Raw genomic sequence first — 14,796 nt, forward strand, 5'->3', positions numbered from 1 at the left:
TCTTTTGGTACCATGCAGACACCAGCGTACAAATTTTTTAATACGATAAACTTAAAATAAGGATGCGTCGCACAGGGTTCGCGTCAAAAAAGTATCAATTTCTAATATTTTAAGACGAGCCAAAAATTCATCGATTATATATTTTAATAGTACATTGATTACAGAATCATTTGGTACCAAACAGACACCAGCGTACAAATTTTTTAACTTGATATACATAAAATAAGATTGCGTTGCATAGGGTCAGCGGTAAAAAAGTATCGATTTCTAATATTTTAAGACGAGCCAAAAATTCATCGATTATACATTTTAATAGTACATTGATTACAGAATCTTTTGGTACCATGCAGACACCAGCGTACAAATTTTTTAATACGATAACATAAAATAAGGATGCGTCGCACAGGTTTCGCGTCAAAAAAGTATCAATTTCTAATATTTTAAGAAGAGCCAAAAATTCATCGATTATACATTTTAATAGTACATTGATTACAGATTCATTTGGTACCAAACAGACACCAGCGTACAAATTTTTTAACTTGATATACGAGTACTTAAAATAAGATTGCGTTGCATAGGGTCAGCGGTAAAAAAGTATCGATTTCTAATATTTTAAGACGAGCCAAAAATTCATCGATTATACATTTTAATAGTACATTTATTACAGAATCTTTTGGTACCATGCAGACACCAGCGTACAAATTTTTTAATACGATAAACATAAAATAAGGATGCGTCGCACAGGGTCCGCGTCAAAAAAATATCAATTTCTAATATTTTAAGACGAGCCAAAAATTCATCGATTATACATTTTAATAGTACATCGATTACAGAATCTTTTGGTACCAAGCAGACAACAGCGTACAAATTTTTTAATACGATAACAAAATTAGGATGCGTCGCACAGGGTTCGCGTCAAAAAAGTATCAATTTCTAATATTTTAAGACGAGCCAAAAATTCATCGATTATTCATTTTAATAGTACATTGATTACAGAATCATTTGGTACCAAACAGACACCAGCGTACAAATTTTTTAACTTGATATACATAAAATAAAATTGCGTTGCATAGGGTCAGCGGTAAAAAAGTATCGATTTCTAATATTTTAAGACGAGCCAAAAATTCATCGATTATACATTTTAATAGTACATCGATTACAGAATCTTTTGGTACGAAGCAGACAACAGCGTACAAACTTTTTCATTTGCTATACATAAATTTAGGATGCGTCGCATAGGGTCAGCGGTAAAAAGGTATCGATTTCTAATATTTTAAGACGAGCCAAAAATTCATTGATTATACATTTTAATAGTACATTGATTACAGAATCTTTTGGTACCATGCAGACAGCAGCGTACAAATTTTTTAATACGATAAACATAAAATAAGGATGCGTCGCACAGGATCTGCGTCAAAAAAGTATCAATTTCTAGTATTTTAAGACGAGCCAAAAATTCATCGATTATACATTTTAATAGTACATCGATTACAGAATCTTTTGGTACCAAGCAGACAACAGCGTACAAACTTTTTCATTTGCTATACATAAATTAAGGATGCGTCGCATAGGGTCAGCGGCATAAATGTATCAATTTCTAATATTTTAAGACGAGCCAAAAATTCATGGATTATACATTTTAATAGTACATTGATTACAGAATCTTTTGGTTCCATGCAGACACCAGCGTACAAATTTTTTAATACGATAAACTTAAAATAAGTATGCGTCGCACAGGGTCCGCGTCAAAGAAGTATCAATTTCTAATATTTTAAGACGAGCCAAAAATTCATCGATTGTACATTTTAATAGTACATCGATTACAGAATCTTTTGGTACGAAGCAGACAACAGCGTACAAACTTTTTCATTTGCTATACATAAATTTAGGATGCGTCGCATAGGGTCAGCGGTAAAAAGGTATCGATTTCTAATATTTTAAGACGAGCCAAAAATTCATTGATTATACATTTTAATAGTACATTGATTACAGAATCTTTTGGTACCATGCAGACAGCAGCGTACAAATTTTTTAATACGATAAACATAAAATAAGGATGCGTCGCACAGGATCCGCGTCAAAAAAGTATCAATTTCTAGTATTTTAAGACGAGCCAAAAATTCATCGATTATACATTTTAATAGTACATCGATTACAGAATCTTTTGGTACCAAGCAGACAACAGCGTACAAACTTTTTCATTTGCTATACATAAATTAAGGATGCGTCGCATAGGGTCAGCGGCATAAATGTATCAATTTCTAATATTTTAAGACGAGCCAAAAATTCATGGATTATACATTTTAATAGTACATTGATTACAGAATCTTTTGGTTCCATGCAGACACCAGCGTACAAATTTTTTAATACGATAAACTTAAAATAAGTATGCGTCGCACAGGGTCCGCGTCAAAGAAGTATCAATTTCTAATATTTTAAGACGAGCCAAAAATTCATCGATTGTACATTTTAATAGTACATCGATTACAGAATCTTTTGGTACCAAGCAGACAACAGCGTACAAACTTTTTCATTTGCTATACATAAATTAAGGATGCGTCGCATAGGGTCAGCGGCATAAATGTATCAATTTCTAATATTTTAAGACGAGCCAATAATTCATCGATTATACATTTTAATAGTATATTGATTACAGAATCTTTTGGTACCATGCAGACACCAGCGTACAAATTTTTTAATACGATAAACATAAAATGAGGATGCGTCGCACAGGGTCCGCGTCAAAAAAGTATCAATTTCTAATATTTTAAGACGAGCCAAAAATTCATCGATTATACATTTGAATAGTACATTGATTACAGAATCATTTGGTACCAAACAGACACCAGCGTACAAATTTTTTAACTTGATATACATAAAATAAGTTTGCGTTGCATAGGGTCAGCGGTAAAAAAGAATCGATTTCTAATATTTTAAGACGAGCCAAAATTTCATCGATTATACATTTTAATAGTACATTGATTATAGAATCTTTTGGTACCATGCAGACACCAGCGTACAAATTTTTTAATACAATAAACATAAAATAAGAATGCGTCGCACAGGGTCCGCGTCAAAAAAGTATCGATTTCTAATATTTTAAGACGAGCCAAAAATTCATCGATTATACATTTTAATAGTACATCGATTACAGAATCATTTGGTACCAAACAGACACCAGCGTACAAATTTTTTAACTTGATATACATAAAATAAGGTTGCGTCGCATAGGGTCAGCGGTAAAAAAGTATCGATTTCTAATATTTAAAGACGAGCCAAAAATTCATCGATTATACATTTTAATAGTACATTGATTACAGAATCTTTTGGTACCATGCAGACACCAGCGTACAAATTTTTTAATACGATAACATAAAATAAGTATGCGTCGCACAGGGTTCGCGTCAAAAAAGTATCAATTTCTAATATTTTAAGACGAGCCAAAAATTCATCGATTATACATTTTAATAGTACATCGATTACAGAATCATTTGGTACCAAAGAGACACCAGCGTACAAATTTTTTAACTTGATATACATAAAATAAGGTTGCGTCGCATAGGGTCAGCGGTAAAAAAGTATTGATTTCTAATATTTTAAGACGAGCCAAAAATTCATCGATTTTACATTTTAAAAGTACATCGATTACAGAATCTTTTGGTACCATGCAGACACCAGCGTACAAATTTTAAGTTAAAATTAAAGTAAAGATTTTATTTTTTCAATTTTAAGTTAAAGTTTAAAAACTTACAATTTTTTTGTAATTTTGGCTAAATTAATTTTATTTAAATAAGTTTTAACTCAATCAATGCAATTTCGTATTATTTCATTCAAAATCATTGTTCCTTTATCTACAAAAGTTTATTTTGTATCGTTTAAATGTGTTTTTCTCGAAAACAGTTAACTTTTACGAAATTTAAAAATATCTTTTTTTTTAGAAAAGGATAAAGAAAATCTTTAAAAAATCACTTAAAAATTTTAAAAAAATGTTTGCTGAAAAGTTTTTATATGTTAAAAGACTTAAATAGAAGGTTCGTCCCTGACTCTTTAATATAATATCAATGAATTTGTCTATTTTAAAGACCTTTATTTAATATAAAAATAATTATTACAAATTATTAAAATCTACAGAGTGATATAAAAATTATTTAAGAAAAATACTTTTCAAATTTTAACTTTAGAGACAAGTATCTTGATAAAGATGCGTTAAAAAAAAATGCGTAGAAGAAAAATTTATATAGGAACTTATGAAATTATTTTTACCTATTCTATATGTCCACGAAAATTACTCACTTTTACCGAAACACCTTGTGTATATATAACAATATGTATACATATATATATCATATATATTTCAAAACAATTAAAATTTAAGATATAAAAAATGTCTTATATTTATTAAAAGAAAGTAATTTATAAGCAAACAAACAAGAACATAAAGAAAATAAAATTCTTTATTTTATTATTTTAAATAAATAAATGCATTGTAATTATTGATTTCCATATTGCTTAAAAGATATTACTATTTTGAATATAATGGCTAATGACAGAAATATATCCAATATAAATAATTTCCGCATAATTTACCTTTTCTCGCAGAATTCTTCTTAATCTGTATCTTATTTGTACGTTGATTTTTTCCTTCGTATTTTTCCCTTTGATTTTCTTTTCTATCTTTTTCACTTGAAAATTTTATTACAACGTTTTCCGATTCTGCCCTTCTGAATTAAGAATTCGCACAGATACGTATTGTTAAGAGACAATAACCGTGGCAATAATTTATTTTGTAATTCCTATTTATGTTTCACTTTAACTGGAACGACGTTATAACGTGTATAATCGCTTCTGCGATCACGAACGGTCTGTATTGTGTATAACGTTCTGTCTTGTCCGGACGTATCTGTAAATAACACATTAAATACTGTTTATGTTTATATGTGTATGTCTTTATGAGAGTTAGTTCGCAGCGGTCGAGCCAATTCGAGCGATAAACCGCGTTCAGCAGAAAAAGCAGTTTTGCAACTGTTGTAAAATTCGTGAATCTGATTGGTGTATTCTCTTAGGTTCAGCTAAGATGAAGAGAATACTCCAATCAGATTCACGAATTTTACAACAGTTGCAAAGCTGCTTTTTCTGCTGAACGCGGCCATAGAGTCTCTGATTAACTAACAATAATTATCTTTTCTATTAAAATGAGAGACTGTAAACACGATACAACGCCAAGATTTCTCATCAAAATAGATCTGACAGAATCACTTTCAATCATAGACTTAATATATCTAGACTAATGACGTATATACATAGACCAAGCATTCCGTTTACAGAATGAAGCCGGAAGTTGCGAGTGAGATAGTTGATTTGACACTATTGCTTTCTCACTCTATCTTATTAACAACTGTAGGGCGGCCATATTTTCTCTGTACGATAAAGTAAGAAAACAATAGTGTCAAATCCATCGACATAAAGTAACACTGAAAAAAGAATTTTTAATTTGACTAAACCTAAGTTCAACTAAATAATATTTTGCTAATTGAACATAAAAATTAAATATTTAAATTAAATATAATGTATTAAATCTAACAAAACGTGTATTTGATTTAGATATTAATATATGTTCAAGTAACAAAATAGTAATTTAGTTGAACGGTTTAGTCAAGTTAACAATTTTTTTTGTGTACTTTTTATTTATTGTATCATACATACATTATACGTCTATGTATAATCATTTTAAATATTCGCGCTTCCCATATATAGTCCCCAGTCTGAGCAACTTCCCATTCATGAATAGGGAAAGATCTGATGTAACACTTGTGTGCTCCGAAATACGCTTTCAGCGCTATAAGCATCATCTATCTTTGTTTCACAACGAATATCAAACGAAGATAGAGCGATGCTTTCAGTGCTGTAAGCGCATTTCAGCGCAGCCGTTAGTCTATTCTTTTCAGCTGAACTGGCTACACTAGTTTAGAGTTTATCTCTTTCCTTCCAATGTGAAGTAAAAAAGATAAACTCTGAACTAGTGTAGCCAGTTCAACTGAAAAGAACAGATTTTTGGTTGCACTTCACCATGCTTCTCCACTAATGTTGATATGCTGCGTCTGATGTCTAACGTCTGGCGTCCTATGGCGTCCTATGGCGTTCTATGCTGTTAAAGGCCAAAACCGATTTTCAGTATCGCTCGGGGAACTGTCGAACGGCTGTGAATGCGGATGAAAGATCGGAGAAAGGTGTCAAACGTTGTTTGTACATCAAGTATCATTCACGAAGCTTGTTTTGATACATTGGTCAACGCGTTTCGGTCGAAGTCGTGTGGTGAATGAACTCTACTCGACGACGTGATCCTGTGCCGGACACGTGGGCATCGTCTTCGGCATGGAATCCAAAAACGCAACGATGCTGGAGTCCTCCGGCGAGGACACTATTCTAATCGAGACCGTGAAGAATATAGTGACGCAACGCGAACGCAACGAGTCGGAGACCGAGGATTTCTTCCTGGTCTCTTCACAGAACCAGGGCGAGCGATACTCTGAAGAGAATGTCGAAGAAACGATGCCCCGCAAGCACGAGACAAAAGAGATCCTCGCGTGGATACACCTCTGCAGGACGTGCGCCAATTCATGCGATAATCTGATATCCATCTTCGAGGGTGAAGGAGCGGAGCACGACTTGCCTAGTAAAATACTCAAGTACTTGCCGATACACGTGTGTATAGTATACTTAATTGCCAAAGTGTAGCTTAAGCATCGACTGTCTCGGTGAAGGCATATTATTCATACACTATTATTTACTCCACAGGTATCTGAAAGTGATACTCTGCCATTGCAGTTGTGTCATCATTGCGCAGGCACGTTGTTGGCCTTGCACGACTTAAGCGAGGGATGTCTAAGTGCAGAGAGGAAGCTACTGAAAATGCAGGAAATGCTACAAAATAAACAGCAGGTAAATTACATGTGATTATGATAACAAAAATCTACTTAAAAAATTATGGTAAATTAATATACTATTACTGCAATCTAAGATGTAAGGTAAAAGAAGATAAAACAGAAATTTTATTGCACTAGAACAACACAAGCGCGCGCTTCTATTCTTCTATTTTATGTTAAAAAGAATGGTGTTTTCAAAAAAATAATATAAAATTTGTTTTAACTCGATTAATATTTTTTGACAGAAATCAGCTGATAACTGTCAAAAATATTAATCAAGTTTGAAGTATTACAACATTCATATTATTTATAATATATTATTTTACTTTTTATATCATTATTTAAAAATTTAATTAACAAATTAACGCTTTGTCAGAAATCAGTTGATTTCTGTAAAAAAATATTAATCGTAAGTAAACCAAACACTTTATATTATTTTTTTTGAAAATATCATTTCTTTTTAACATAAAATTGAAGAACGACACGTGCGTAGTGCTCGCTTATATGTTGTTCTAATAAATATTAAAATCGCTATTTAGAAAAAGAATAGAGATGGCAAAGAATTTCTTAACACATGTATTAATGTGTATTAATTAATCCGTGTGGAGTCATCGTTCGCAAATAATCATAATTGTTTTATTCCTATAGTTTAATAGAAAAATCGTGATTTGGGAGAGTGCGTTGTAATCCGCATGGCATGTTGACTTTTCTGATTTAAAAACCACGTGGAGTCCACGTGGAGACCGCGCGGAGTCGTCGAGCGATGACCATTAGATCTAATAGAAAAATTGAAAGTCGACTCGCAAAATGAGCTCGTCTTATTGGCGAAACATCGCTTCTTATTGGCGTTTTGGATTTTCTTCTCGCGTCCTTTTCGTTCTTCGTCGCGTCTCGTTCTTTCTTGCGTTATCTCTAACTCCATCTTTCTCTATTCCTTCTTGGCAATATATATTAATTATATATTCTTTAATTTTGCAGTATTACTCTACATCTTTGGATAATTTTGAGATCACAACAACAACTCCAACTGTTGTGTCAAACACAACAAACTCACAAGTAAGTATAATAAACTATAATATTACAATAAAGTATTGTAAAAAATAATTTCTGTATATTAAGATATTCAATTAAATTTCTTTATTACAGTCTGATCAGCAAACTGATGCGAAAAATGGAGCGCATGGCACAGAAAAAATTAATAACTCTAATAGGTAATGATTTCTCATATTCTCATAATTTATACATGACAAATAGCACAAAGTTCTTTCTCTCACTGCTCGTTTATGTAAATCTAATTTTGCTTATAATCACTCAACTATACTTTTAGCGATAATAGAATATAAATGAGTAAAAAAAAATATATATATATACATATATATAAGTATCATTACTTGTTAAATGTTTTCTGTACGTCTTTTCTGTACGAAAAGTTGGAGATATGATCGATCTGACAGTGAATACAAACAATCGTAACGCGTTATAATTGATGACTCAATCAATTATTTAAAAGAAAAAAAGAGAGAAAAAAGAATAATTTGCCAGCGTTGGGCACACCAAGAACATTTTTGCGACAGCGTAATGAAAGATTCCGAACAAAGCATATAAAGAAAAAAACAGTATATCGGAATGATCGGAGGTTGGCTTTAAAGATTATATGCAGAAAAACAAGTGCCGAAAAATAATCGACTCAAAAACGACAATCGTCCGCCGCGAAACCTTGGAGTCAAATTTCGGCTATTTTGCAGGTCATGCGGCGTCCGGACACCGTTTAAAGTGTCCCCGGACACGCAGAATGCATTTTGGAAGCCATACAGGAAACGATGCCAACCGAAAATGCGGAACCTGAAAAAGCCTGAGAGTGCGGCGACCGAGGACTGCGATCCGATTTGGGTCGCCGTAATGGACACGGCGCACGATCAACCGCCCGTCATGTCTGAGCAAGTGGAAAATAACGATCCCTTGGGGTTGACTGCCGAGGTGAAGAAAGAGCATATCGCCACGCAACACTCTATAAGAGACGCTAATCGCGAGAACGAGTCTTACCGAACAGTCGCATGCGAGATGAAGAAGCTCCAGATAGATCAAATCCCGGACGATGTATCAATGCGTTCCATCGACAACCAAATGGATAAGAATCTGTGCAAAAGCAGCAAAGCGTCGCATAAGGAGGAATCTTTTCTATGTGCCGAATGTGGCAAGTGTTTCAGATTGAAGGATTCGTATCTGCGCCACATGAGGATTCACAAGGACGAGCGACCGTTCACTTGTCACGTATGCGGCAAGCAGTTCCGCGATTCCGGCGGATTGACCAGGCACTTGAAGGACGTGCACGCGAAGCTGAAGAACTTTATGTGCGATCTGTGCGGTAAATCGTTCGCGTCCAAGGCCACACGAGAGGATCATCGGCGCACTCATACCGGCGAACGGCCGTACATCTGTGATTCCTGCGGCAAGACTTTCAAGTCCAAGGCGTCCCTCTATATCCACAGCAAACTCCACACCAACGAGTTCCCGCACGTATGCTCGTATTGTACCAAAGGGTTTCGTCGACGGCAGGAGGTGCTGGCTCACATAACTACGCACACGGGCGAGAAGAATCACACGTGCGACGTATGCGCGAAGAAATTCCGAGTTAAGTCCGAACTAGCACGACATAAGCTTATCCACTCCGAGAACAAGCCGTTTGTCTGCATCAAGTGCGGTCTCGCTTTTCGACAAAAGCGTTACCTGAACAATCACATTAAGAGCCGGCACAATGAATCTCTGCGAGCGTCTTAACGAGAAGAGATGTGCTTAGCAATAAAAATAACTTGCGCTGGATGCAATGTCGCTCTCTCTTTCTCTTTGCCTTTCTCTCCCTTTACATAGATACAGTTCTTCAGCATTATGTCTAAGAGAAAATTGATTCAAACCTGCTGCCTTTGTTGTTTTTTCCAGATATGAGCTGGCAATGGAGAAATCTTACGTGACATGTCGCTCCTCTTGTAGTAGTGCTGTAGAGACAAAAGTACGAAAATAATTTGGCGCAAAGCTCGACATTGATTGTATAGAGAATGCTAGAGAAATCTCAGAAAGAAAGACATGCAATTTGCTGAATAACAACTGGAATATTGTAAGATATGTCGAAAAAGCGGATTCAAATGCCTTAAAGTACCAGCCAAGAATCCTACAGTCAACGAATGAATCTGTAAAAACGAGCTACACTTGTGATAGTTGTCAACGCATCTACAAACGAAAGTATCATCTAATACATCATATGATGCTTTGTAAATGTGACTAACAAAGAAGATTTGTCAAAAATGCTCATTGAAATGACAGAAGATAAGAGGAAAACAAATCATAATTTGATAAATCGAAACGATTTCGATCATCTAATGAAAGATATCAAGAGTAGAAACAATGATGAAGATCAATACCGTGACAAAATCTCCGAAAAAGAAACGATCCGAAACTTATTCCTGCATGTATTGCAAACATACTGCACAGTCTCTCATTTCGACAGAAACGTTACATTAGTTAATCATAAGAGACTCAAACATGAACTACCACACTGTTCGGCCGCTGCAAAGTAACAGGCTGACTCTCTTTTCAGATGGACGTGTCGAATATCGAATGAAAAGGCGAGACATATTGAAGACAATTCACAAAGGGACTACGAATCAGACATGGAAGGATTCTCGATTAATGTTGAGAAAGTTCATTCAACGATATCTAGCAAGAAATCTCCATCATTGACTCATCTCGATGATCTCAACGGAAGATTGGAATCGCGAAACGATCATTCCCACCCGGATAGCTCTGAAAAAAGACAGAAGCATCGAAAGAATCACACGATGGATTCTCGAGACAATGTAGGACGATGTAAACGAACATCGAAAATTAAACACCCGAAATTAACTCGCTCGAAGATGACGAAAAACGAGTGCACCACTTATAAGTGTAAAGAATGCGGGAAAATTCTTTCTACCTCGTATAATCTGCTGATCCACTACAACATTCACACTGACGCGCGACCCTATAGCTGTCCTACCTGCGACAAAAGTTTCCGATCGGCGTCCGGCATGAACAGGCACGTGCGCGACGTCCACGACGGCATAAAGAATTTTGTTTGCGATTTGTGTGGCCGCCGTCTCGCCTCAAGGGCATCAAGGGACGAGCACAGACGCACCCATACCGGCGAGAGACCTCATACATGCGAAATCTGCGGCAAATCCTTCAAACAGAAGGCGTCCTTACACGTCCATCGGCTCTATCATTCCAAAGTTTTGCCGCATCATTGCGATCAGTGCGGCCGCGGTTTCCGGAGGAGGCAAGAATTAGACAAGCATGTGTCCTGGCATTCCGATCAAAAGCCCTATACCTGCGATATCTGTGACGAGCGTTTCCGTAGCAAGAGTTGCGTCATTCGTCATCAACGTATTCATAATGATCAACGATCACATATTTGCATAATTTGCAGCGCCGGATTCACTCAGGAACGTTATCTAAAAAGGCACTGCGAAAATTCTCACAAAAACATTTATACATAAACATGAACAGAATTTGTTGTTCATTTGTGGTTTATTCGTTTGGAAAAGACGTAGAACATTGTTGTACAAAATAACCGATCAGCGTCCGGCATTAAGGAAGGATTGAAGCACATAAGAAAAAGCATGGTAAAAATCAATACTAATATACTGTCTCAAACTTTTCTGTGCATCGAAGAAATTGTAGAAACATCTGCGTATACATATAAAGTCATTTAGTTAATTCACTTGCTTAGCAAAATTTGACACAAAAATCACTGCGGCGACAGCATCTTGTTAAGCAACATTTCGAAAAACTGCTGATTACAAAGTCTCGAAAGTGTTGAATATTTTAAAAGACTTGAAATGATCATATAATTTAAGTTAGATAAAAAGAAATAAAAAGAAATAAATAATATCTCGACTTCTCATCTTTTTCTTTCTATGTCGATATCATTCAGAAATATGTATAGATCTATTGAATTTAATGATTAATTTTTTGTATTGTAGATTGAGAAAAATCTTGCATAAAGGTAAATTATACGGAAATTATTGATACTGAATATAATTTTATTATTTTCAAAAAAGTAATATTTTAAAAATTTTTTGACAATTATTAAAACAAAAAATCAAACTTAAATAAACTTTGATTAGATGTTACCAAGAAAAAAATATTCTAGAATAACAGAAATGACAATATTTTAAAAATTTTGAAAATTGATATCAAACCTTGCTGTCAAATTTGTTAAATAAGACCAGAAGAAAAGAAGGACAAAAGAAAACCATTATAAGTAGATTTCAGGAAATATTTAAAAATTATATCAGAGAAAATATTATCAGACAAATAAATCAATTTTTGCTTACATCTTAGAAGTTTTAATTATTTTGAAATATATATAGCATTGTTATATACATATATGTATACGCAAGGAGTGAATTTCTATTGATATAAAATTCAGTGATAACAATACATTTGATTATTCAAAACGAAAAATAATGAATTTTCTTTATGTTGTTCTTATTGTTTGATTATTATATGTATATTACTTTTCTTTAGCAAATATAAAATTATAAATAATTATTAAGTATTAATTATATTTATATTAATTATATTATAAAGTAATTTATATTCTTTATATATCATAAAATCTTTTTCTCATTCTTATTAAAAAATCTAATTTTGTAGTGTAATTTCCTTCGCAATATAATTTAGACTTAGATTATTCTTTTTATATGAAATATATATAAATATTATACACAAAATTTTATTATATATATAGATATATAATGTATATGCAATAATTATCAAATAATAGAAAGTATACAGTGAAATAAATCTCTCGAAAATACGAAATTTTGGCTTGGGCAACATAATCTTATATATATTTTTTTAAATAGATTTAATCATTTTTAGTAAATTTTTTATATAATAAAAATTGATGAAATGCAGGAAATTACACTAATATAATGAAGATTTGTAATATAAAGATTGTTCGATAACATATGGTTACTTTTTATTTTTTAGATTAAAGAATCAGATTATGCACGATCAGATAACAGCCCATAACTACTCTCGACAAAGATACAAGAGACTTGCCAGAAAATACAGCAATAAAATTATTTCGATCCAAACGGAAACATTCAATACGCTCAACGAAGATCCGAAGAGTATCTCCTCTCCTACAAATAATATTGCTAACGATCAAGCAATTGAATTTTCCAAAATGTATTTATGTGAGATGGATAAATCAACAACTGACAAGATAATAAAAGGGAAAGATTCAAATTCTGTTAGACAGACGCGTGCAAGTTGCGCGAAAAAAATGAAGGGCATACCAAGGAAATGCACTGCCAAAATGAATGAATCCAATGCGTATCTGGAAGAAAATATCAAACAATCTAGAACCGAAAATGTTGCATCCATCGACGATACGGTAATGATTTGTAAGCCCTGTAATAAAAAATTTTCCTCGCGGAAAAGCTATTGGGCTCATTTACGCACACACACAGGAAAGAAGTCGTACACGTGCCATATTTGTGGTAAGCAGTTCATTCAGAGCGGTAGTATGTACTATCATTTGAAACATGTTCACGATGGTGTGAAGAATCACGCTTGCGATATATGCGGCCGTAGCTTCGCTATGAAGACCGCCATGGAGGACCATCGGCGTATCCATACTGGTGAACGCCCTTACGTGTGTCACATCTGCGGCAAGACATTCAAGACTAAAGCGTCCCTTTATATACACAGCAAGATTCATACAGACGAGTTTCCGCATAAGTGCGTTTATTGCGCTAAAAGATTCCGCTGGAGACAGCAGATGCTGGGTCACTTGACGGTGCACACAGGTGAGAAGAATCATATGTGCGACGTATGCGGCAAAGGTTTCGGCGTGAAGAACGACTTGACCAGGCACAAACGTATACACTCTGAGGAAAAGCCATATACGTGTCAGCAATGCGGCATCAGCTTCAGTCAGAAACGTTATCTCAAAAGTCACGAACGCTTAAGATTAGGGATATGCGGATATTTGCAAGAATCAGGTTGAGACGAGTACGATTCGAATTAAATTCGAGTAATTGCGAATAATTTGAAATATTCTTGCGCGTGATACATCAAAAAGACACTCCAAAATTTTTTCTTCTATAATCTTATAATCTTATAATTTTAAATGTAGCATAACCGAAATAAGATATATGTGAACATGTGTATATATGTGTGTATATATGTCTGTGCATGTGTGTGTGTATACACGCATATATGTATATGATTCTAAGTAATGAAAATGTGAAACCTTTTCTCATAGAAAGTTTTATTTTCTAGAAAGTCAAAATTGAAAAATTATTTATGTCTTTAATAGTTTATTGTTTTACATTTACACAACTTTTAATGACACTATGACATCATCACAATTTGACCTTTACAATAATTATAATTATAAAATCAATAATTATAACTATTTTGATCAATAATAATTTTTTATTTATTATGATTAATATCAATAATTATAAATTATTACATTATACAATTGTATATGTATAATTACTATTAATAATAATACTAAATTATTAATTTATAAACAATTATTAATTACACAATATTGTGTATATATGTATATATGTATTATATGTGTGTACGTATTCACGTATAAATATGTGTAATAATTATATATATTAATTTATAAGACTAATAAAATTGTACAATTTAAGAATTAACATTCTGAATTCTAAAATCAAATTTTTCAGGATTACAAAGTATATGAAAAATATTTAATTTATATTTTTAATTTGAACCTTTTCATTTAAATCTACATCTTAAATGGATGGTTTTGTATTATACATTATATATTCATGAACTATTATAATAA

At 33.4% G+C, this 14,796-nt stretch overlaps 1 protein-coding gene and 2 pseudogenes across 3 annotated transcripts; all 3 read left to right on the forward strand.

The window, feature by feature from the left end:
• The first annotated feature begins 5,941 nt into the window (after nucleotides 1–5,941).
• LOC145934109 (uncharacterized) lies at nucleotides 5,942–11,460 on the forward strand. 2 transcript variants are annotated; one of them, XM_083034392.1, is made up of 5 exons: nucleotides 5,942–6,702; nucleotides 6,796–6,939; nucleotides 7,902–7,979; nucleotides 8,070–8,134; nucleotides 10,516–11,460. In XM_083034392.1, the coding sequence occupies exons 1-5, from the start codon at nucleotides 6,373–6,375 to the stop codon at nucleotides 11,450–11,452; spliced, it is 1,554 nt and encodes a 517-aa protein (XP_082890518.1). In that variant the 5' UTR covers nucleotides 5,942–6,372; the 3' UTR covers nucleotides 11,453–11,460. The 2 variants fall into 2 exon arrangements, with proteins under 2 accessions (XP_082890518.1, XP_082890517.1); XM_083034391.1 differs by lacking the exon at nucleotides 10,516–11,460 and adding an exon at nucleotides 8,669–9,988.
• LOC145933730 (uncharacterized) lies at nucleotides 9,856–10,439 on the forward strand (annotated as a pseudogene).
• On the forward strand, nucleotides 11,440–14,341 carry LOC145934110 (uncharacterized; annotated as a pseudogene). The gene is made up of 2 exons (XR_014424989.1): nucleotides 11,440–11,578; nucleotides 12,954–14,341. The product of XR_014424989.1 is annotated as an uncharacterized LOC145934110 (transcript).
• The last annotated feature ends 455 nt before the right edge of the window (nucleotides 14,342–14,796 follow it).

This window comes from Prenolepis imparis, unplaced genomic scaffold (genome assembly GCF_030444845.1).
Source record: "Prenolepis imparis isolate NDT839.2.m4 unplaced genomic scaffold, iyPreImpa1.0 SCAF_3, whole genome shotgun sequence".
NCBI classification, from domain to species: domain Eukaryota; kingdom Metazoa; phylum Arthropoda; class Insecta; order Hymenoptera; family Formicidae; genus Prenolepis; species Prenolepis imparis.